Source organism: Dermacentor silvarum, chromosome 3 (assembly GCF_013339745.2).
Source record: "Dermacentor silvarum isolate Dsil-2018 chromosome 3, BIME_Dsil_1.4, whole genome shotgun sequence".
Lineage (NCBI taxonomy): Eukaryota > Metazoa > Arthropoda > Arachnida > Ixodida > Ixodidae > Dermacentor > Dermacentor silvarum.
The window spans coordinates 120,040,682-120,065,368 of record NC_051156.1 but is presented as its reverse complement, the minus strand read 5'-3'; the positions used below and the strand labels follow the sequence as shown (position 1 = coordinate 120,065,368).

The following is a 24,687-nucleotide window of genomic DNA, read 5'->3' as shown; positions in this document are numbered from 1 at the left end:
TTTAAACATTGCGCCGCCCCTGCCTCCGGCTTCAGCGTGAATTGTACTGATGGCTCCGCTGTCGCTGTCGTTCATCGCCACGACAAGGCGAATGAGCTCTCGGTCGCCATTAGCTGAACTGAAGAGCAAGTCATTAGTAGCTAGGCCGCTCGCATTGTTACTTAGTTTCAAGCTACCCCTAGCGTCCTTGGCCGTACCAAATGGACCAGCACAGACAAAACTTGCCAACGCTAATGGATTAGGTTGTCTAGGAGATGTCTGCCATGTGGCAATAGAACGCGCTACACCTGCTGACCTTTTTTACAGCGAAAGCTGTATATGGCTAGGCGAAACAAAAAACCGTTTGTCCCATGTTCGCTACGTGTTCAGTTATGTCGTTCTCTATGACGCACCCAAGCGCGCTCGCCATTGGCAGCGCCGTTAGTGACGTCGTTCACTGCGTCGTACCTGCTCTGCCCGAAACGCCGGCTCCTTGGCTCGCCGTTGCCGCATGCGTTCGATATCTAGAGTTAGCTCGGCGTGGTGGTTTGCAGCATCCGCGCACCATTGGCACTTGCGTTCCACTAGAAACACAAACATGTGACCAATAATTGAGAAACGCTTCAATACAGTTTTGGGATTAACCCACTGCTGAACACCGGGGCCGCAGTTTCAGCTTCGCTGGTTAACCATCTGTACGTACGGAGTGCTTGGGTGGTGTTTTTTTATGCTTACGTTCCCGTACGTTGAATTATAAATCTTCAAATGAAGCACACCATAGCACGATGCAGGCAGCTTGCGCTGAAGACACTTCAAGGCCATATCAGGCTAGTGTGAAACTGGCTATTGACGGTCCTGCACGCCAATTCACCTTCAGCTTCGAACGCACGAGGTGACGTACGGGAATTACTGAATGGTTGACGTTGATAAGAATCACTTGTGAGAGAACTATTCCAAGCTGGGCTTGGCCCATGTGGCGAATGCTTTGAAGGAAGCGTTACGAGCGCTGCATATTGGTTTCAGCAGTTATGCATCCAATAAACTTACAGAGCAGCTCACAAGCGATTCTACATTTGCGCGTTTATTGTGCCAACATTCTGAATGCGCAATTGAACCGTCCAGTTCAGTAGCTTGACTTCCGTCGCCACTGCTATATATTGCCACCTGTAGGTAGTGGGTCGAGGGCAAGAGTGGGTCGAGCCCAAGAGAAGAAAGAAGACCGCGCGCCCCTTCTCTGCTCGAGCCAGCCCCGACCGTCGCGTCTTCCGAGAGCCAGCTGCTCTACGGGTTATTAAACCTTCAAGTCCACTTCTAGAGGCTCGTGACAAACTGGTGGAGGTGCGGGGTAAGCGTCCTCACGGATGTTGCAGACCCCTCCAAGGATCCGCGCTACGAATCCAGTGCCTGTCGACACACCCGTGCATCGGGCCAGCCGCAGGATCAGGGGACTGTCCCCAGAAGTCATCGACGCTACGGTTCCCACCACATCGACCGGTATGACCAGCGCCACCCTTCAAACCGCCCCAACCGGTACGGGAAGTCCGATGTCGAACCGTTACACACTTGAGAGCCCACGGATCCCAAAGACGTTTCATGGCACAGTGTTCGAAGACGTCGAAGACTGGATGGTCGAATACGAGCGCGTGGCCTCCGTGAACGAATGGAACGACACGGAAAAACTCAGACACGTCTACTTCTACCTGGAGGATGGCGCGCGTACGTGGTTTCAGAACCGCGACGGGCAACTGCCGTCGTGGCGCGAGTTTTGTCGTCAGCTCCTGGAGACCTACACCAGTTCTGATCGCCACGAACGAGCGGAACGAGCGATTCAGGCCCGTGTCCAGTTGCCAAACGAAACTGTGACCACGTACGTCGAAGACATGACGCGCCTCTTCCGACGAGCGGATCCAAGAATGACGGAGGAGAAGAAGTTACGTCATCTGATGCGTGGGGTCAAGGAGCAACTCTTCGCTGGCCTCATACGGAGCCCTCCGAAGACGGTCGCGGAGTTCTTGTCCGAGGCCGTAACCATGGAAAAGATGCTTCTGCATCGCTCGAACTTGTATGAGCGGCAAGCGAACAGCATGTCTGCTGCTGACATTTTCACGGCCATAGGAAGCAACGGCGACTCACTGCGAGAGCTCATCCGCTCTGTAGTGCGTGAAGAGTTGAAAAAGGCCGCTGTAACACCGCAACCTACGGTAAGCTCCATAGCGAGCATTATCAAGGACGAACTGCACCAGGCGCTTCGTGATACCTTGCTTCCTGCTAACGCTACGGCAGTACCTCCTGAATACCCTCGTGCGACTTACGCGGAAGCCCTGAAGCGCCCTGCTTCCTCTCCGCCGCTATTCGTTCGTGCTCCTCCTACGGTGTCAGTTCAGTCGGTGCAGCCGATACCGTACTACGACGCTGGGTACACGCCGCCGCCCGTTGTTCATGCCGCTCCATTTGCCCATCGTACGGAGCAAGCGGTTCACTACGTCGACGATAGACGCCCGCCCCCTCGGAAGTCGGATGTTTGGCGCACACCCGATTCGCGGCCTCTGTGCTTCCACTGCGGTGAAGCTGACCACTTGTACCGCCAGTGCCCATACCGGCGCCTTGGGATTCGCGGCTTTTCCGCATACTCGCCGCCGCCCCGATACGGCCAACGACCCCGGGACATTCAGGAATACCTGTCCCAGCAGCGCTTGCCACCGCCTGCCCGGCGGCAGTCGCGTTCGCCGTCTCCGAGACGATTTTCACCTCCGCCCCAGCGGTATTCTCCCGAGTGGTCGACCAGTCCCCGCCGGGAAAACTAACTGAAGCGATCTTTGGGGGCGAGGTCGCTGACGGTCGAAGCGCTGAAGACCTTCGACGGACGCAGTTACGGAAAGATACCGACCCGACACCACCTGCAACTGAACGGGACGACCGGCTTTCGCTCGATATACCAGTTACTGTTGACGGTTATGCCGTTAGTGCTTTAGTGGACACCGGCGCAGACTACACGATACTAAGCGGCAAAATAGCAACGCAGCTGAAGAAAGTGATCACGCCCTGGCATAACTCGCAGATTCGGACTGCTGGCAGCCACATCGTTACTCCGCTGGGCGCCTGCACGACTAGAGTTGAGATTCAAGGATCTACATTCGTAGCGAGCTGCCTTGTCTTACGCGAATGCTCCCGCGACGTTATCCTTGGGGTTGACTTCCTGCAGGAGTACGGCGCGATTATCAATCTGCAAGAGCGTCGTATCACTTTTTCTGCCGAACGAGCAATCGACGTGCAAGACGGCCGACGGCGCGACGACGTACTTCGTGTGTCTGCTGACAGTGTAACGCTTCCTCCACGTGCCAGTGTCCTCGTCGACGTCACATGCTGTGGCTTACGCGATGGCGAAGCGGTGGCCGAAAGTAACTTGGAACACCTACTGAAACAAGGTGTTTGTGTGGCTCGCAGTGTTATACAGATTCGTGCTGGTCATTCGCAATTGTTTGTTACCAACTTTAGCTACGAGCACCGACACCTGTTCCGCGGCACTTCGTTAGCGTTTGCTGACGCAATAGCAGACGTTAACAACTGTTTCACGTCAGAAGTAGTGGAGACAGCAGACACGTCTCTGGGCCATCTTGACATCAATTCTGAACTGTCCACCGATAGCCAGACAGCACTGCGCAAGCTCTTGCTTGAATTCAGGATCTGCTTCGCACATTCTTCCAAGGTACGCCAGACTTCCATCACTAAACACAGGATCATCACGTACGACGACGCACGCCGATACACCAGCAGCCTTACCGCGTGTCGGCAAGAGAACGCCAAGCCATACGTACGCAAGTCCAAGAGATGCTTGACGATGGCGTCATCGAACCTTCCAAAAGCCCGTGGTCATCTCCGGTCGTTCTTGTCAAAAAGAAGACGGAAACGCTACGCTTCTGTGTCGACTACCGCAAGCTCAACAACGTGACTAAAAAGGACGTGTACCCGCTGCCGCGTATCGACGACTCGTTAGATCGACTACGGTGCGCCCAGTACTTTTCTTCTCTCCATTTAAAAAGCGGGTACTGGCAAATCGAGGTAGACGAACGAGACCGCGAGAAAACAGCCTTTGTGACTCCAGATGGGCTCTATGAATTTCGAGTGCTTCCTTTTGGCTTGTGTTCAGCCCCGGCTACTTTCCAGCGAATGATGGACACTGTCCTTACTGGACTGAAGTGGCAGGCCTGTCTTGTGTACCTGGATGATGTGGTCATCTTCTCTGAAACGTTCGAGCAGCATCTTCACCGCCTACGGAGTGTGCTAGAAGCCATCCGATCGGCAGACCTCACACTTAAGCCCGAAAAGTGCCACTTTGGTTACGAAGAGCTCAAGTTCCTCGGTCATGTAGTAAGCGCCAAAGGGGTCCGACCCGATCCAGAGAAACTTGGCGCTGTGGCCGCGTTTCCAGCTCCTGCCGATAAGAAGGCCATCCGGCGCTTCCTGGGTTTGTGCGCCTACTATCGCCGGTTTATTAAAGGCTTTTCGAAGCTAGCGGAACCCCTGACACGCCTTACAAGAGACGATACGCCATTTGTGTGGCCTAATGAGCAACAGGTGGCTTTTGCTGAATTACGACAGCGCCTTCAGTCAGCACCCCTTCTTGCACATTTTGACGATGATGCTGATACTGAGGTGCATACCGACGCCAGTAGCATTGGCCTTGGCGCAGTGCTCGTCCAGCTTCAAGATGGAGTGGAAAGAGTTATAGCGTATGCTAGCCGCTCCCTGTCCCGTGCCGAGGCGAATTATTCGACTACGGAGAAGGAGTGCCTCGCGGTCGTGTGGGCGATCATCAAGTTTCGCCCCTATCTCTATGGTCGTCCCTTCAAAGTAGTGACGGACCACCATGCCCTCTGTTGGTTGGCAAGCATGCGCGACCCTTCAGGACGACTGGCACGGTGGAGCTTGCGGCTACAGGAATTTGACATCACCATCGTTTATAAGTCTGGCCGTAAGCATGAAGACGCTGACACGCTGTCCCGCGCACCCATTGATCCTGCCAGTCAGGAAACAGAGGATGATGACGGCTTCCTGGGCGCCATTAGTTCGTCGGACTTGAGCAGACGGCAGCGTGACGACGGTGAGATTCAACCGATCATCGATCATTTAGAGGGTCGCGACACAACCATACCACGCCATCTGTCCCGCTCGCTGACGTCCTTCTGTCTGCGAGATAACGTGCTGTATAAGAAGAATGCTCGTTCGACCAGCCGTGCTTACCTCCTGGTGGTTCCAAGGGACATGCGCGACGACGTCCTCTTCGCTTGCCATGACGAACCGACATCTGGTCATTTAGGCCTTTCACGAACACTCGCTAGAGTAAGCGAAATGTACTATTGGCCCGGGCTTTCGGCAAGCGTCAAACAGTACGTTAAAGGCTGTCGTGAATGCCAGCGCCGCAAGACACCATCCGTTAAACCGGCTGGCTTACTTCAGCCAATTGAAGCACCTCACACGCCTTTCGACCAAGTCGGCATGGACATTCTCGGACCGTTTCCCCTTTCTGCCGACGGCAACAAATGGGTGATCGTCGCGACTGATTATTTAACACGCTATGCTGAGACGCAGGCGATCCCACGAGCCACGGCCTCAGAGGTAGCGCACTTCTTCATGCGCCACATCGTCTTGCGTCACGGTGCTCCCTCCACTGTAATAACTGACAGAGGGACAGCATTCACAGCGCAGCTTATGGACGAGGTTTTTGAATTGAACAACACCAGGCATCGCAAGACGACCGCGTACCATCCGCAGACCAACGGACTTACCGAGCGACTGAATAAGACGGTCACAGACATGCTCGCAATGTACATAGACGTTCAACACAAAACATGGGATCAGATCTTGCCTTACGTGGCCTTCGCGTATAACACCGCCGTGCAAGAGACGACGCGCTTCACGCCCTTTCGCCTTCTCTACGGTCGCGAAGTCCAGACGATGCTGGACGCTATGCTGCCGTGTCAAGACGCTGACCTATTGAAAACTGACGCCGAGGAATTTGCAGAGCGTGCTGAGGAAGCCCGGCAGCTCGCGCGGCTGCATATCGGCCAGCAGCAGCAGGCAGACGCACGACGCTACAACATCCGCCACAGGGACGTGTCCTACAACCCCGGGGACCAAGTTTGGGTGTGGACCCCCGTTCGCCGTCGTGGTCTCTGTGAAAAACTGCTGAGCCGGTATTTCGGTCCGTATAAAGTGCTCCGCTGCGTCAGTGACGTAAACTACGAAGTTGTTCCGGACACATCATCGCAGACACGGAGTAGGACACAAAGACAACCGAGCTCAGACATAGTTCATGTTGTGCGCATGAAGCCTTACATTGCGCGTCCGTAACTTTTTTTGTTTTCGTTTTTTTGTTCTCTCATTCCCTTCTTGTTTCTACTTTTCATTTATCTTTGGGAGATTGCTTCTTCGTTCATTGACTGTGCCGGCGTGACGGCTACATTTTTTTGTGTACTTTCGCTTGCCGGCCTTCTTCGTCGTTGTCTTCTACGCCTATTTTTTTAGCATCGAGGCGATGCTTTTGTTCGGAAGGGGGGATATTGCCACCTGTAGGTAGTGGGTCGAGGGCAAGAGTGGGTCGAGCCCAAGAGAAGAAAGAAGACCGCGCGCCCCTTCTCTGCTCGAGCCAGCCCCGACCGTCGCGTCTTCCGAGAGCCAGCTGCTCTACGGGTTATTAAACCTTCAAGTCCACTTCTAGAGGCTCGTGACAATATATATATATATGTAAAGGCGTTTATTGCACGTAAGCGTTAGGGCTGCCGGTCCGATCAGTTCAGGGAACTGCGAGTGCGAGCGGCGTTGTCCGTGTGATGCGCTGGAGAGCCTGCCCCACTAGACAGCGCTGGTAAGGATGCCCACTCCATCGTCCCTCTCTTTCCTACAATTACCCCGGGGACGCAAAGGGAGCCGTCCGGCGACCTAACAGTCGTCACTATTAGGGTATTATAGTACGGCTTGAGGCGCTGGGACGTTTGACGATGTCGCGTCCGCGACGGCGCATGTCCGAAGATGGTTCAACGGGCTCAATCACATAGTTGACGGGTGATGCACGCTCAACGATGCGGTAGGGACCTTCATACTTGGGCATTAACTTGAAAGACAGACCAGGTGCAGCGGAAGGAACTGAGAGCCACACAAGCGCTCCAGGAAGAAGGTGGGCGCAGAGGTTGTGTCACCCGCGAGTGGTCTTCTGGCGCTCTGGTCATTGGAGGTTAAGGCCCGGGCGAGGTCACGGCACTCTTCGGCCTGTCTCACCGTATCAGAAATGGGCGCACATTCAGATGCGTCGGGCCGGTATGGAAGCATTGGGCCTCTTCGATTATTCGTCCCCGACAGTCCCGGACTGTCCGAAGCAGTGCTTTCAGCCAATGAGCGTTGCCTGTGAAGCTTCTCGGACAATCTGGGACTGTCAAGAGCCGGATAATGGAAGAGGGCCATTGTGTCGCTGGTGTGCGACGGGTAACAGCGGTACAATAGAAATATGGCGAAAAGACCAGTAGTGCTGTGCGTAGCGGTATTTTACGCGTAGGTGAAGAAGGGCGGATTGGCGTCCCAGTTCGTGTGGTCGGAGGAGACGTACATTAAAAGCATATCGCCGAGCGTACGGTTGACTTGTTCCGTGAGTCCAATGGTTTTTGAGGATGGTACGCCGTTGTTGTGCGATGAACAACGTGGGCACTCTTAGAGAACACCTCCACTACTTCGAGAGGAAGACACGTCCGCGGTCACTGAGCAGCTCCTGGGGTGGCCCATGACGTAGAATGAACCGACGAACCAGGAAGGAGGCAACGTCGCGCGCAGTAGCTGCCGGAAGCGTCGCAGTTTTAGTGTATGGCGTAAGGTGGTCAACTGTCACAATAGCCCGCGGTTTCCAGCCGATGTCATGGGAAGGGGCCCGTCAAATCTATACCTACGCGCCCAAAGGGCCGGGTGGGGCAAGGTAAAGGTTGCAGCCCAGATGGAGAGAGGCGAGGTGACGATTTCCGGCGCTGGCAATCGGGACAAGAGCGTACGAACTTTTGAACGTAGCTGTAGCATCCCTCGCCGTAGTACCGCTGTTGAAGGCACTGGCTAAGTCTTGAAACGTCAGAGTGGGCACACTGGGGATCGGCGTGGAAAGCTGCGCAATATCTCGGAACACAGGCTAACGAGGCAGTTCTCACGACCTACCTGGCGACCGTCCGGAGCTGTAATTGCGCCGGTGAAGCACTGGTCGTCGCGAGTGGCGGAATGGGGAGCTTGACAGCGCAACGCGCGGGTTGTTGATCTGGTCGATGGATCAGAGAGCCAGCCTATGAGCGACGCAATCCAGGGGTCTTTGCGCTGCTCAGAGCGATGGTGCGGAAAGTCGATGGAAGACACAGTCAACCGAGCTATATTGTTGTCAGCAAAGGGAGAGCGCGGAGAGGGCATTCGGCGTCCGAGTGGTGTCGTCCGCTGCGGTAGAGTACGCGGATGTTGCAGTATTGCAGAGAAGCTGCCCAACGTGCAAGACGGCCTGACGGATCTTTCAATGACGCAGCCAACATAGTGCGTGGTGGTCCGTGATGACATCAAAATGGGCCGGCAATACAAATATGGCTGAAACTTAGTAAGAGCCAGATGATCGCGAGACATTCTTTTTTGTCACGGTGTAATTATTCTCGGCTTTCGTAAGCGTTCGGCTGGCATAAGTGACGACAGACTCAGGAAACCCTTGCTTGCGTTAGCGCGAGGACACCGCCAAGGCCAACACTGTTGGCATCTGTGTGTGCCGTGTAGGGGCAGTCGGATCGTAGTGGCGCAAAATTGGGGGGGGGGAGTCAGAAACGACGAAGACTCGTGAACGCCTCGTCAGACTCTTACGACCACGAGGTGAGGAGCCCGTTGTCACTTAGGAGCTTCGTGAGGGGCAATACGACGGCGGCGAAATTCCGCATGAAGCGTCTAAAGCACCAGCATCGACCGATGAAACTGCGCAATTCTTTTATGGACGTTGGCTTGGAAAATTCGGCAACGGCGCGCAGTTTGTCGGGGTCGGGGAGAATTCCGTCCTTGCAAACGGCATAGTTAATACTCGTGAGTTGCCGTGCAGAAAATCGGCACTTCATGTTTAATTGTAGGCTGGCGTTCGATAAACACGTCAAAACACGCCGGAGGCGTTCGAGGTGCGTGGGGAAGTCGGCCGCGAAAACTACGATGTCGTCAAGATAGCACAAACCTGTGTGCCACTTTAAGCCTCACAGAACTGTGTCTATAATGCGCTTGAATGTCGCTGGCGCATTACAGAGTCCAAAACGCATGATGTTAAACTCATACAAGCCGTCGGGCGTGATAAAGGCTGTTTTCGGCCGATCGACTTTTTCCATAGGTACTTGCCAATACCCGGAGCGCAAATCCCGAGATGAAAAGAACTCGGCTCCTTGCAGGCAGTCAATTGTGTCATCTATGCGTGGCAGGGGATAGACGTCCTTGCGAGTGATCTTGTTGAGCCGGCGATAATCGACGCAAAACCTTACGGAGCCGTCCTTCTTTGTAACAAGGACGACATCAGAAGCCCATGGTGTTTTAGAGGGTCGAATTACTTCGCGCTGAAGCATGTCGTCGACTTGCTCGTTAATCACACGACGTTCGCTGGCAGAAACGCGATACGGGCGTTGTCGCAATGGTGGGTGAGAACCAATGTTGATGTGGTGCGTTACAGTGGAAGTCCGACCTAGGGAAGCTTGCCCCACGTCGAAAGACAAACGAAATTCTTCCGAGAGGGACAGCTTCTGTGAACGCTGGGCCGCCGTAAGGGTTCCAGCGATGGAGGAACCAAATACATCTCTGGGCAATGCGTCAGATATAGATACAACACTGAGCGTACAGTAGGTGGTGCAATTCGGGTAGTCGGGCACGTCGATAACTTGCACGTCGTCGATGGCTTCCAGGGTACCAACACATTCTCCTCGGAGCCGCATGACAGGGTTTGGCCACGGGTTGCAAACGAAAATTGTGCTAGTGCCCTTGACGATGTCCATGGTCGCAAAACGTAGCAACAGGCCCTTCCTTGCGAGTAAACGGCCAGATGGGGAAAGTAATGCAATGGCGTCCGAGAGGCCGCTGCAGTGCATGGTCACGATCATTAAGGCGTTGGGAGCAACCTAAGCGTCGGCTTCGACGATCAGTTTCCTGGAAAGCGACGGAGCGTCAGTGGGCGTCAAATCGAGCAGCGGCAATAGTTATGTTTCAGCCCATGCGCAATCGATAACGGCATTGTGGCGCGAAAGAAAATCCCAGCCGAGGATGACATCGTGAGAGCAGGAGGAAAGGACGAAGAATTCTATGGCGTAGACAACGTCCTGAATTTCTACACGAGCAGTAAGACGCCAAGGGTCGAATATGCTGAGCACTGGCTGTGCGAAGGACTAGTCCGGACAGAGGCGTCGTGACTTTCCGAAGTAAGCGGCAAAGTGTAGCGTCCATAACACATACGGCTGCGCCTGTGTCCACGAATGCAGATGCGCGGACACCATCGACAAACACGTCTATCACATTGGAAGGGCTGCAATGAGGACTCGTGCACTTCGACGTTGTCGCAGCCCTTGGCTCTTGGACTGCGACTGGTAGTTTTCCGCATCCCGAGGGGCGGCACGAGCGCCGGCGTGGAGATGGGCAATGGCGAGGGTGTTCGGCGAGGGTGTTCGGCGAGGGTGAACGGCGAGGGTGTTCGGCGGCGGGCGGTATGTTGGTGACACACCGAAAGGTCTATAAGGGCTGCAGAAACATGCATCTTTTCTCCTTTCCTGAACCTCTACTACTACTACTACTACTACTACTATTACTACTACTACACCGAAAGGTGGCTCGTAAGACTGACGGGGCGAGCGGTTTGGCATGGATAATACGACGCTGGACGGCTGCGCACGATTACAGAAACGGGCTACGTGACCGGCGTAGCCGCAGGCAAAGCATATAGGCCGGTTGTCAGACGTACGCCACCGGTTCGCTGTGGCTGGTCCCGCCCACGTCGGAGCACGCCCGGTATGGAGCGGCTGGTGATAGGACTGTATAGCGGGCTGCACTGGTGGCCAAGCCACGACAATCGGCAAAAGTGAGGGGCACATGCGCAGAGAGTGGGTGGGGCCTCGCGACGACTTCAGCGTAGCTGAGTGGTGCTGGTGCTGGTGCCGTGGCCTGGTGGGATGGAGCTACGACCTCGGTGTAGCTCAGTGGCATAGGCGCAGGAACATGGTGACATTGGTCGGGCAATACCTCAGCGATTTTATGCTCGATGCCGCCGCGGAGCGGAGGCACGATAGTCGAAGCAAGCGGTGGCACATGCGGCGGTTGAGCAAATGGTACCAAGGAGGGTTGGCGGGCTACTTCCTCCCGAACGAATGCCTTAATTTCCGCAAGCAGTGCGGTCTGGTCGAAGGTGGTAGCCAGACCAGCGATATGTTCGTCGCGTGATGAAGACCGACAAGTCAACGAGCACTGCCTGCGTAGATCCGCGTAACTTTGGCATCACGTAACGATCTCTGTGGACGGATTGTGGATTCTTAGCGAGCAGCATGTTGAAAGCGGCGTCCTCGATTCCTTTCATAACGTTTCGTATTCTGTCTGATTCCGACATCGCCGCGTCCACGCGCCTACACAAGTCCAGGATATCTTCGATGTAGCTAGTGAAAGACTCTCCCGGCTGTTGGGCTCGTTCTCGCAAGCGGGATTCTGCTCGCACCTTGCGTGCAGCAGGACGACCAAGCACAGCTACTAACGAGGTCCTGAACGCTGACCATATAGGAATTTCCGTCTCGTGGTGGTTGTACCAGAGGCTTGTCACGCTGGAGAGGTAAAAGAGCACGTTGCTTAGTATCGCGGCATCGCCCCATTTATTGATGACGCTTACTCGCTCGTACGTGGACAGGCAGTCCTCCAGGTCATTGTCGTCTGTGCCGCTGAAAACAGGAGGATCCTTGTGGCGAGGTAGACAAGAGTACACGACGGAGGGTGCAGGAGGCGTTTGCGGGGTCGTCGGCTGAGATGCGTCCTGAGACATGGTTGAATAGAGGGTACAGGATCGAAGCTCCAGGATGCGTTCGAGCGTACCACTCTCCACCACTTGTAAAGGCGTTTATTGCACGCAAGCGTTCGGACTGACCGTTCGATCAGTTCAGGGAACCACGAGCGCGAGCGGTGTAGTCCGAGCGATGCGCTGGAGAGACTGACCCACTGGACAGCGCTGGTAAGGATGCCCCACTGCATCGTCCCTCTTCTTCACTACAATATATATGTGTATACTGAAATCGTTCGCAGACCTATGTTCTGTTCAGTATCTTCAATTTTCAGCGCAAAATTATTATAAGCATTGGTATGAAGCACGTGGGGGGCCTTGCCGGTAGCCCAGTAAAGAACAAATGCTTTAAGTATTCCTCTTCCGTCTTTGCATAGAATCTGTAACTTTTGAAATTCGGCAGACCACCTTAAGACTGTTTACGCGCGGGAATGCGAAATCATTATACTCGCGATGGTGAAATGTTTTTTTCTGCCCGTTTCTTGTGCGCGCAAGCTCTCGCCTGCGTTTTAACTGCGCGTCGGAAGGCCAAATGAAAACGCACCAAGATGACGAGCTCGCTTGCCCGCACTCAAGTTGAAAATAATGCTTTTTTTTATTTTATGCACTCCTGACGGGCGCTACCCATTGGCTGCGCCGTCACGTGCCCAACAATGCACCGCTAGGCACACATTTAATCAACCACACCGTGGCGCTGCCGTGGCGGAGGGGAAGCGCGCTCGTCTCGCACCCCGTAGGCCTGGGTTCGGTTCGCACCCAGACCGAAATTTACCTAGTTTTCCTTTCGAGGGCACTAATTTACTTTATTGCAGGAATCTCTTTGAGCAATTTTACGTCAATTCGAGTATTTTTTATGTAGTCTACTCTCTGCCGTCAGCCATTTTTGGTACGATGCATCATTCGGTCACACCGCCGACTTTTACGAGTAAGGGGACATATAATGGTTTCGCATTATTAACCAATATTCGTGTGTTCAAGGCATTTATTTCCAATTATTTTATCTACTATGGTTTTTCCGCAGTACAGTCTCTGGTACTATGTACAATATTGAGCGATTAGAACGCGATACTTGGTGCGCGTTCCTGCCGGCGATTCTTACGCCATGGGTAAGCTCTGGGGACACCGAGCTGATGGGCACTGTGATATACAATGAAAGCAAAAGTCTTTGTTACACAATTTAATTGACAAAGTGCATCTGGCCAATTTTCGTAGCAGGCCTTTTTGGCCAGTGAGAGTAAATTAACGAAATGAAGCGAGTTAATGGGTTTTATGTGTCTCCTTATTACCAATGTTCAACTCTTTGTCAAATATCAAGTATGTGGTACGATTTACGAGGATCACGTAATGATGAAGATATTGTCCTGCCATTCAACCATTTTTTTTTCAGAGTACCACACTTCGTGTTTGAAATTATGGTGCCCAGCTGTCACGCGTTTTTCAAAAAATGAGTGGCTTTGTCTTTCTGATCTTGATCCGGATATGCTAACGATGACAACTACGAAACAGGAGCCAATAAGTAAGCAATTTTTGTCATCTAGAAGCAGTGTATTATCATGATGTCGTTTTCATCAGCGTTCTTACTCAACCGTTTTTCGCCTCCACGCCCTGGAATTGACGCCTAAAGCACTGTTGAATAGCTGAAAAGGGCTAAAGGTGACAACTTTACACCTCCGGAGACATTTATTTTAGTTTGTAATTTCTGGTCTTTCTTCTATTTTTCGTAGAATGACTTGTAAAAAATGACGTTTTGAGATTCATGTCACCAGTTACCACTCACTCGAACTTATATGCTCGTTGAAACCTTTCGAGCCATAGACTTACCAATTCTTAGTATTTCTAGATTATAGATGGCCTCCGCATTGTATTGCTCATCGCTCCAATGACTTAATAGAAATCCCTGCAGCTTTATATTAGTAAGCAAAAGGAATTGTCATATGATATGAGCAACTTCGAATGAAAGCCGCGGAACTAGTTCTGATGCACTCGACGTTTCAAAGCTCGAGAATGCCTCACTAATCAGAGGTTGTATGGGGTTATGTGGAGAACGAAGGGCACTTCAAAACCTCGCGAATCAAATAGATTGACAAAGCTACAAAATTTGCTCTGTTTCAAAGCCCGCAGATGCTACACAGCTGTTTTTGGCTAAACATTTATGGTCGACGCTTTATGCCGGCGCTAAAGTTTAACGTTCTGTCTTGGCAGAAGTTGTCTTCGCAGCATTTACCCTTTTATCATTATCGACCTGCCACGTCCTCAATGTCTGACGACGACAGGTTGGTGACGTCTTTCCTGCTTATCATTATCATTCTTCGAGTACGCGTTTAGTAAAGAACCAGAGGTGCATGTTATTTTACAGTGATGTTTAAGCTCTGTTGAATGAGACACTATGCAAAAATGGACTTTATGAGAACGTCATTTTAATTAATATTCAGGACTTCACACATCGTTTCATTCTAGTCGGGTGAAATATTTCATTTTACACATAAAAGGTGTGTAATACTCGAGCACGGTAAGTACTCGAGTATTGCTGCTTTTTTTTCAACGACCTTTGAACTTTATCATTGAACAAAATATATTTACGCGGATAGCTTGTCGCCTGATACGAGCTGTAGTGATTCAGTTGATTGGTTTAGGACACAATTGCGACTTGTTTCGACGATATTATGCAAATCTTTCAGACAGTTTTGAAAAGCTTGAGCACCACTGTAAGTACGCGTAAGTTAAACGCCTATGTGCCAACACATTCAACGTACAAAATAAAGTTAACCTTAATTACTGTAGCGTTTTTCATTGTCTATATCAGTATTTATTTCCAGAACCTTGATTTTGTCTCTTTTATCAAATCTATTCTCTTATAGCGGAAACAAATGAAACACCAGCTGACAGGGAACAAACAAAACCTCAAGATAGTGAGCAAGATGGCGGAGAACAGGATAAGTACAAAGCTGTGAGTAAACTGACATTGGACATATACCACGTGTGCAAGGTAAATTCTGCCAGCACGAAAAAAAAATGCAGGTGCCACGTAGGTAGGCAAAACCACGGTAATCTTTTTTGCCGTCACTTGGAGCAAGTCCAACCTTCTTTTGCACTTCGCATATTTCAACCTTTTTTGTAATTGCAAATTTAGTTAATAATTGCTCAATTTCTCAAATATTATAATCGCAGAGAATTTCAATGAAAAAAATGCAGGCCATCGTGAAAAATTCCCCATCGAGTACTCTGTTGCTCAATAAGTGTTACATAAATGTGTTTCTTCGAAGCCTAAGAGGAAGCCTGCGAAACACGAGACCGTGTCACGCGACTGGTAGCATGCACTTTTTGTAAGTGCGTGCCTGTAGTTAATGCGGCAAAATGCAATTGATTACTTTAGGCGTTTGCAATCACTGCCAAAATAGGGAAATATAGAGTATAATAATAAACAGCATGCATTGTTGATCATTTCTCGCTGCAATCAAGATAGGCAGCCCTGCGTTTCATTAATTCCTACTCGGCCTTGTTGTATATTTCAAAACATGTGGCTGCATCTTTTATTTTCTAGTTATGAGCATTTCTGGCACACCTTTAATAAATATTACCCTTTTGCATTAATTTGATGTGTAGATACAATGGTGTTATTGGCGAAAAATGTCTAAATTGCTGCAAGTCCGCAATCGCAGTCATTCTCATTACCTGTAATTACGGTGGCTAGATGGGTTGGTGTGCCGACCGGCGCGTTTGGAGCGTAGTTCACCGCTTCCACGCGTCATGAAGCAAAATTTGCGCTGCGGTGAGTAGAACGGTTACGCAGAGCGCGTCGTCTGCTACAGGTGGCAGGCGGCTAGCAAGAAAAATAAAGCCCGTATTAGGATAGTGGTATGTCGTCTGTTCGTGTCGGTTTTAAAGGTGAAGAGCTCCGGGTCTCTCGTACTGCTTGCAAGTTCCTAGGCGATGTGGAAAGTTCCAGGTCGGAAAAAAAACCGACGTGATTAGCGGTGGCATTGCTCCACCAAAGAAGACCACCAAGGAGACGTATACTGCTTCGTTCCGAACTGTGAGTCGGGCTCTAAATTTGTGAGAAAGAGTACTAAAATTTGCGAATCTGGCAAGGTCTCCTGAAAGCAGGAATGTTCGTCCCGGGCTGCTCAGTAGCTTGCTCAGTATCGGCGACGTTAATGAGCAAGCGGTACACCGAAAGGGGTACATCCATGAGCTCATCGACGTTGGAAATTTGCAAGCCGCACATGAGGTGCTCAGCGCCTGCGACATCGAGCACCGCTGCGCTGCTATAGGTAAAAGAAAAGTGACTCTAGGCTTATATTCTATATAGCAGGCTACGTAGCAAGGAAGTTTCTGCAAAGAACCAAGTGCTCCGATTGCTCAGGGACATTACTGAATTCAACAGAATTAGTAGGTCAGGACTGTTGCTCTCTTCTGAAGCACTAAAAAAATCTGGTAGCATAGTTCGAAGAGTCTCGAAGAGGCACAAGAAAGAGCTCTCAAACAATATTGTGAAGTTCTATTCAATTACACGCCTTTACTTGTCAAGGGCTAGAACATGGCGCGCGAAAGCAACAGGGAGAAGAGGAATCAGCAGAAGCGGAGGCGTGTGCTGTGAATAATGTTATGATGTGGTGGACCAACGCTGTGACCTTGCTGGCGCTAGGCTATTTATGTTGGTGCGTCTGCTGACTCAAGTTACGAGAGCTTTTCTTGTATATTAAATATATTCATGAATCTAGTCCAAGACGTATTCCTTCATTTTATTGCAACCAAACAGTGAAATATATTTGCACTTACGGACACAATTCGTCTGGTAACAATTTAAATACCGTAACTGAGGCAACAATAAACACAATAGCTGAATTTCTTAAATTAAAACCTTAGAACTCACTAAATATCGCGCAAACACGTTTCCATATACATTATAAAACCATTGCAGTATTGTTTTGTGCATGTAAAAACATCTACGTCTTTAATGCAATGGGCTGGAGCGGCGCGTTTATACCAATAAATGTGACCCATTGCCAAGCTAGAAAATTTACTTCAGCATATCGTTTTTTCTAACTAGACGATAATAACAAATTCCCCATTCTGGCTTTGCCTACACTGAACAAAATGACATTATATAACGCGCACTTCAAAACTAGTGCAGAGGCAGCGATACTATCAAACACGCTGCTCGCCTACACAGCGCAACTGACGTTGCGCGCAGCTGAACCGTTATACTGTTCGCAGCCCCACTTATGCGTCATGATGCGGAGAAGTGGTGAACTAATCTCAGTCGGCACACCTACCCATCTAGCCACCGTAGCGTAATGTTAGGCCAGGACATTCGCGAAGTGTTTCCCAGTTCTTAGGAGTTTTTCTGTTCGTTGCAGTTCCGTGATCCTTCTCCATATTGCATAGGAAAGGACGGAATGGAATTTCCCGACGGAAAAGGATGTGTGGTCTGTAGAGCTGCCGCTCTTTTATTCATAAATATCCGTACTATAGTTCTCATGCGCGTTATCACATCAATAACTTACAAAAAGGCGCCTCAGAGGATGCACGATTTTCTTCGTGTGGAATTTCGTAACGCGTTATAGATATTAAATTAGACGCAGCGCAAAAGCACAAAATATGTGTTTCTCCTTTTAAATAAAGTGTTACCTTTGCTTAGCTGTTTCCTCAGTTTCGCACCATCGTCTCTGGCGTCACCATCCGCAGCGCATTCATTAGGGGAAGCACACGGGATGCTGCGTACGCTTTCACAGATGAGAAAGGAGAACGGAAAGCTCGGTTCCCTGCAACACCTTCTAGTGCCGTTACCCTCCAGCCACCACTGGCGACAGGAACCACCAATCGCGCCCGCACTATATTGCAAGCTTCACCGCGGGCGCATTCAAGCATGCCTTGCCTTTCGCTTCTGGGAGACGATGTTCACCACCACGGCGCCCTTAACTTTTGTTGGGAGTGTGGACCGGTGCGCCAGTCTATGCTTAAACAGCTAGCGAGCGCTGGACAAATGGAGCGTAGCAGTTTAATGCAGAACGCTAATAAACGTTGTCTATATTAAAATGTAATTCAGCTAAAGAATAACAAAATTTCACAACCTCGATCGATTCGGCGAGCTCGATATCGAGAGCGTCAATGCCTAGCCCGCGACGTACTTGATGACCAAATATTCGCATTACACACACGTAACCGTCATCTGTGTATTTTATTGCGAGGAATTATATGGACACTCCAAGCAAATTTTTGCGTCGTCGTCGGCGTGAGCTTCCGTATATGGGGTGTCCCGCGTAACTTGAGCCAAACATTAAATATATGTTAATGCCGCGTAGCGGCGCAGAACCAATGTAATGTTGTTTGTCGTCACTTGGAGATACTGAGAGTACTTTTTTTAAATTCGGCATACTTACATAATTAGTCTTAATGATTTATCAAATTCCCAAGTATAAATAGATAAAAAGTGGCAATGAGAAAATTATAGAGCAACATGAAATACTCCCTGGCTTTTTGCTGCTCAATACGTGCTACTTAAAAGTGTTTTCCCGAGCCTCAAAGAAGCCTGGGAATACACAGAAAGTGCCTTGAGCGCCAGTCGTGCGGCAATTTTATTGCGATAGCAATTATATGGACACTTCAACCGGAATTGTGCCGTCGCCGTAGCCGTCGTCGTCGCCGTCGCCGTCACCGTGAGGTTCCGTATAGATAAAATCTTCACCGCGCGCCGTATGCCCGAGCGGAAGCGTGCGGGGACGCGCGCTATCACGGAGAGCGAACGCACTCAATCTCCCACGCGCAAGCAACGAAGCGGGAAGCGAGCGCCGGAGGGAGCGGGGGGGGGGGGGGGCGCACTTTTCCTCTGCCAGCAACCGCGCTCGTCGCTCGCCGCACCGTCTCTTATCTCCACACGGCTCTGACCTTTATGCACTGTGCATTCGCCGCTCAGTTTCCGTTGAAGCGATAGACCGCACGTACTTTCGCCCGCTGCTTGCTGCCAGCGTTTTGACAGTCGTTGTCTGCAGTCATTCAGTGTGATCTATTCATGTTTGTTTGTGCGCGCTCACACCACGCTTGTTCATTCAGTTAGTAATAGTCGGGCCACATTTTCCAACGCACGCTACACATGTAATGCTGCCCGGATCGGCAGTGCAGCGCTACAGGTGTGTCCCTTCGCACGCGCTGCCCACGGGAAGTGCTTCTCATCAACACCACCGTTTCACACGCGCCTTCTCGTGGTCATCGAGTCTCTCTTCATGTCGGTCTACTTACGCCGCAGCGCACCTGCTTACTTAATCAGCTCATGTTTACTGCAATTCATATTGCTACCAAAGCCACTCACATTACATCGTATGACATTGCTGTGTTGCTATCGCATTCATTGCTTCGCCCTTAGGGCAAAACTGTGACATTTTTTCATGTACTCGCACGTTTCTCGCGTGCTTGGAAAAACCCTTTTATGTGGCCCCTATTCAGCTGCAGATTGCTGTAACGGGAGTAGTTCATGTTGCTTTGAAATTTTCTCATTGACACATTTAACTTTAGGTGTGTTTGAGAAGTTGATTAATTAATTAAGACTAATTATGTAATTATGCGGAAAGTACAAATATGCTGAGTATCTCCAAGAGAGGGCACACAACATTAGCTTGGTTCTGTCGAGCTACTTGACATTTCATCGTCATCATCATCAGCCTATTTTTATGTCCACCGCAGGATGAAGGCCCCTCCCTGCGATCTCCTGCTACCCCTGTCTTGCGGTAGCTGGTTCCAATTTCTACCTGCAAATATTTCATCACCCCACCTAGTTTTCTGCCGTCCTCGACTGCGCTTCCCTTCTCTTGGCATTTGTCTATATTTAAAATTTGGCTGAAGCTACTTGGGACACCTGGTATATTTAGGTGTATGTATGCTATATGCCATGCCATGCTACATGAAATGCGATATATGCCATTTATATTGCCGCAGCATTCTGTCACTAACGTTGCTCATATCAGGTATTACATTCTTCACAAAATTATTACTCAGAATTTTGATAATAGCAACCCGCCGTGGTTGCTCAGTGGCTATGGTGTTGGGCTGCTGAGCACGAGGTCGCGGGATCGAATCCCGGCCACGGCGGCCGCATTTCGATGGGGGCGAAATGCGAAAACACCCGTGTACTTAGATTTAGGTGCACGTTAAAGAACCCCAGGTGGTCCAAATTTCCGGAGTCCCCCACTACGGCGTGCCTCATAATCAGAACTGGTTTTGGCACGTAAAACCCCATAATTTAATTTTGATAATAGCAGCCCACAAACAAGTTTCATGAAGAAAGCACCTACAGCGCATGCCTTTTTATCTTAACTCTTCTCAGACTTAAAGATTAAAAGTGCCAAACAATAACAGAGCTGAAACACAAATATGATGCAACTTTATTGGCGCGGCTGTGCACCTCGGGGATTGGTCCAGGAACGAGGTTTGAATATACCCGATATCGAAACGTGGTGGTAAAATCGCTAAGCAAGACGTTGTCTTTCATTAGTAATTATTGTCATGGTAATAACAGAACAAGCAACAGCCAGCCATACAGCAGAACAGCTCGGATCGAACAGCACGACTTCGTCGTCGTCTCCTCTCCTCATCGAATCCTCCGCCGCACACAAAATTATGATCAAGCAAAGTGTAACTGCACAACACACGGAAATGCACTGAATTGATGCGTCATTATGCCCCCCCCCCCCCCTTCAAAAGCATTGGTTCGATGCTTTCGAAGTAGGGAAGGAGGTAGGTGATCAGCGTGCGTAATATGGCTTTATCCGAGCCACATGGACGTGTCCGGTTGAGGTGTACGGCGAGAGCATCGCGTGGTGCTCTCTGGAACAACTTTGTAGTTGACGTCATTGAGGCGTTGAAGAACCCGGTAAAGCCCGAAATAATGACGGAGACGTTTCTCCCACCTCCCGCGTTGACGGACGGGACTCCAGATCCGTAATTGTGTAACAGGTGGTTGAGGACTCCGTAAGGCTTCGGCATATGTCAGGACTGGGGCTTCCACTAGCGTTTGTGCCAATGGTTGGGTCACGGTCCTGATTTCGTGACGAATGATGTCACCAAGCGCAGTAACAGTCGACTGACAAGCACTTTCGCGAACTTCCTCAAGCTCGTCGCGCACAATGCTTCGCACAAGCTCCCAGAGTGCTGCTAAATCATGTCAGCAGGTGAAACATGACACGGCGGCGGTGGCGCTTTGGCGGTCGTACTGTTGGGGAGCATTGCTGCAGAGCTCGCTTCATTGTCGCTGCTTCAGTTATGAATTCAGTGACGGTACCTAATGGGTTGCACATGAGTCCAGCCAAGAGTTCTTCTTTCACCCCTCGCATTAAGAGATTAACTTTCTTTGTCTCAGACATACCGGGACTAGCACGTCGGAACAAGCGCGACATGTCCTCGACAAACATGGCCACGCTTTCATTTGGGTTCTGAAACTGTTCAGCCTTTTCTTTCCTTTAGGGGCTGCTGTTTGTCTCGCGGAGCTGTCGTCGGAATTCTTTCCAGCTAATGATGCATGATTCTCAAACCACGTGCGAGCGTAGTCTTCAAGGACAATGTACAGGTAGCGCAGTTTCTTAGACGGGTCTCATTCATTGACTGCTGCAACTCGGTCGAAGTGTTCAGGCCAATCCTCCACGTCCTCAAACACGTAGCCATGAAATGACTTCGGAACGCACGCTGCATAGACGACACTCAGGGTAGAAGTGGACTGGACCATGTTGATCTCCTGCGTCTGACTTGCACTTGCCTCTGTGATGAACATTCTTACCGGGCTCAATGCGCCGCATTCAGGAGGGATTCCTTCCAAGCGGTGGCTGTTGCGAAGTGCCTGGCTTTCCTCCGGAATCGTGGAAATGGTGATAGGGACTTGAAGCGCCGGGAGGTCACACTAGTGCATAGGATGGTACCCCGCATATCCGCCAATTTGTCACGATAATAACAGGAGATGCAACAGCCGGCCACACAGCAGAATAGCTCCGATCAAGCAGCACGTCTTCTTCGTCGTCTTTGTCACTTTTCACCGAATCCTCCGCGGTGCGCAAAATACTGTTCAAGCAGACTGTAACCGCACAACACATGGAAATGCACTTTATTGACGTGTCAGTATAAACGAAATTCTCCGATGGCCAAATTAAAACAGAGGACCCCTAGCACTGCAGCTGTGTGTTACTTAGTCAACTTGCGTTTACTTCACTTCATACTACCACTACGAGTAGGAGTCTTACACGTCGTGCAATATTCTAACCTGTTGCTATCGCATCCACTGCTTTGCCCTTATGGCGAATATATATATATATATATATATATATATATATATATATATATATATAAGCAGAGCTATCGTTGCCTCTTCCTTCAACCTTGGACTAGCCGGGTGCGCGACGAGTTCGCGTCCTCGCCGGACCTGTAATAAAAGTTATTTCACTCACTCACTCCTTCAACCTTTTCACTGCTGCTGGTGCTGCTGTCTGGCACCCGTGTCGGGGGTAGTTCAGAACGTGTGTATTGTAGATGGCCAGGCCGTGGGTGAGGGGTCATGAGACCTGTCCAACGAGAGCTCCCTCGGCGTTGCCACAATGCCCTCTGGAACTACTTGGCCTTCAACAGAATGCGCTCTGGACGGGTGTACTTTCACATCATCCTCCAGCAAAAGCATTGCAGAAGTTACACCGCTTAGCTTTGTACTCAGCGTTACAGACCAGATGGGAGGTAGACAGAAAGTTAGAGAAGAAGTAGCAAGAGCAGACAGAGAATAGGTAAAGCCAACGCGGTCAGGCAATGGGTGAATATTACTGTTACGACTCTTCCTCCATGGCAGCTTTTGTACACGGGAGGATAGCGAGAGAGGGAGAAGGCGCTGCCGAAAAGCATGGTTTCCCCCATTTAGGCTCTCGTAATATAAGAAACGCAGCTACTAGACACCGCCAAAGTTGTGTATAACCTGGAAAAATATTAATTTCAAGGTGCGATATGGCTTGTTCCTGCTATATATGAAAAATAAACACCGTGGAAGTTTGCCAATACGAACAACTGACCCAGAGTGTGCAGACTCAAAGCAGCATTGAACCACCGTTGTGTCCAGACGATAATACGCAAACAAACCAATACTTCAGCCACGGTGCGATGTTTTTTGTGAAGCAATGACAATGCCAACATTCTCGCAGGCTAAGAACAATCACGCACAACAACGCCTCGACCAAACAGGTCTCGCTGTCTATTCAGTGTACTACGTAGACCAACGCAAGTGGTGTAGGCAAGGTAGCATTTAACGTCGCCTCACGACTGTCGAATGCCGTCAATATAAACGCCTAATCCTCGTCGATCAAGGCAAAGCAGCACAGAATGCTTCGCTTACATCGATTCCCACAATGTGCAGTGCACATATGCATTTTTTTTTATTGTGATAGCAATTATATGGACAATGCAACCGGATTTCTGCCGTCGGGGTCGCCGTCGTCGTCAGCGCCACCATCGCCGTGAGGTTTCGTATAAAGTCGAAGGGCGATAATATCGTCGCCAGGCGCTGTAACCTGTATGTGCACGTGAAAGAACGCGTGGAACGCGCGCTGTCACGGGGAGCAAACGCACGACGGAGAGCAAGCGCGACGTCTTCCGTTGCATGAAAGGCTGTGGAGGGATGGGAGGGAGAGAGGGTGGGCGACGGTGTGCTGCGCCACCAAATGCGTATCTTGCGAGTGGTCGCAAGTGGAACTGAAATCTCCCACGCGAAAGGAGGAAAGCCGGAAGGCAGCGCAGGAGGGAGGGGATGCGGCTTCTGCTCTGCGACGAACTGCGTACTTGTACTTTGCGCGGCTGCGAAAGGTCGCGTGCACCGTATATTGAAAGCGATCTGTAACACGGCTACTACCTTTGTATGCGCTGTGCTTTCGCCCCTCAGTTTTCGTTGAAATAATAGACCGCGCGAACACTCGCTCGCTGCTGCTGGTGCTTGGTTTATCAAGTCAGATCAAGCAGTGTGACATTCGAGTGCGATCTATACATGTTTGCTTGTGCGCGCTGACACTATGCTTGTTAATTCAGTTTGTAAGCGAATGTGTCCAAGTTTGTACAGCCGATAAAACTACTATCCTTACTCCGTATAGCAGGGACGTAGCTAGCCAGAAATTTTTTTCGGGTGGTGTTCACCGGCCCGACAGGGGGGGGGGGGGGGGGGAGGGGGGGGCAAGATTCTGCTTTCCTCTACGTCACGTGATTGATAATAAATATCGGTAGTTTAAACAGACTCTCTACATGTATATCAAAGACATGGGACTCCCCCTCGCGTGTGCGTGTGCTTGTGAGGAAATTAAGTTAAACGTAAAGTAAGCTCAGTAAAGACAGTAAGTACGACATGTACAGTGGGCGTTTGGAGCAACGGTCTCTCATCGCGCCACTGAATGGACCAGTCTTCGAAAACGCATCATTGATACGACCCGTGCGATCGCAGAAGACATCATTAATTGTTAATTTCCGTTAAGCGTAGATGGCGTAGTCCTCGTCGGGGCGAAGTGCGTTTCACAAGTCAAGGACGGCTATACGCGTGAAAATGCACGTGTGACGAGGCTATACCTACTCCCATAGCAATAGCTTGTTCGCTGCGTCTTTGCGCTAGAAAACTTAAATACGCGCAAAAACGCGTAAAGCTTTTTTTTTTC

At 50.5% G+C, this 24,687-nt stretch overlaps 1 protein-coding gene across 1 annotated transcript in view; it reads left to right on the top strand.

Annotated features, from left to right (window-relative positions):
* LOC125944523 (uncharacterized) overlaps positions 1-24,687 on the top strand; it is a 54,988-nt gene that overhangs the window by 23,855 nt on the left and 6,446 nt on the right. Inside the window, exons 4-6 of the mRNA XM_049665020.1 lie at positions 13,422-13,550; positions 14,893-14,981; positions 17,395-17,463. Coding sequence (XP_049520977.1) covers positions 13,422-13,550; positions 14,893-14,981; positions 17,395-17,463 — 287 coding nt within the window. The remainder of the gene's footprint in view (positions 1-13,421; positions 13,551-14,892; positions 14,982-17,394; positions 17,464-24,687) is intronic.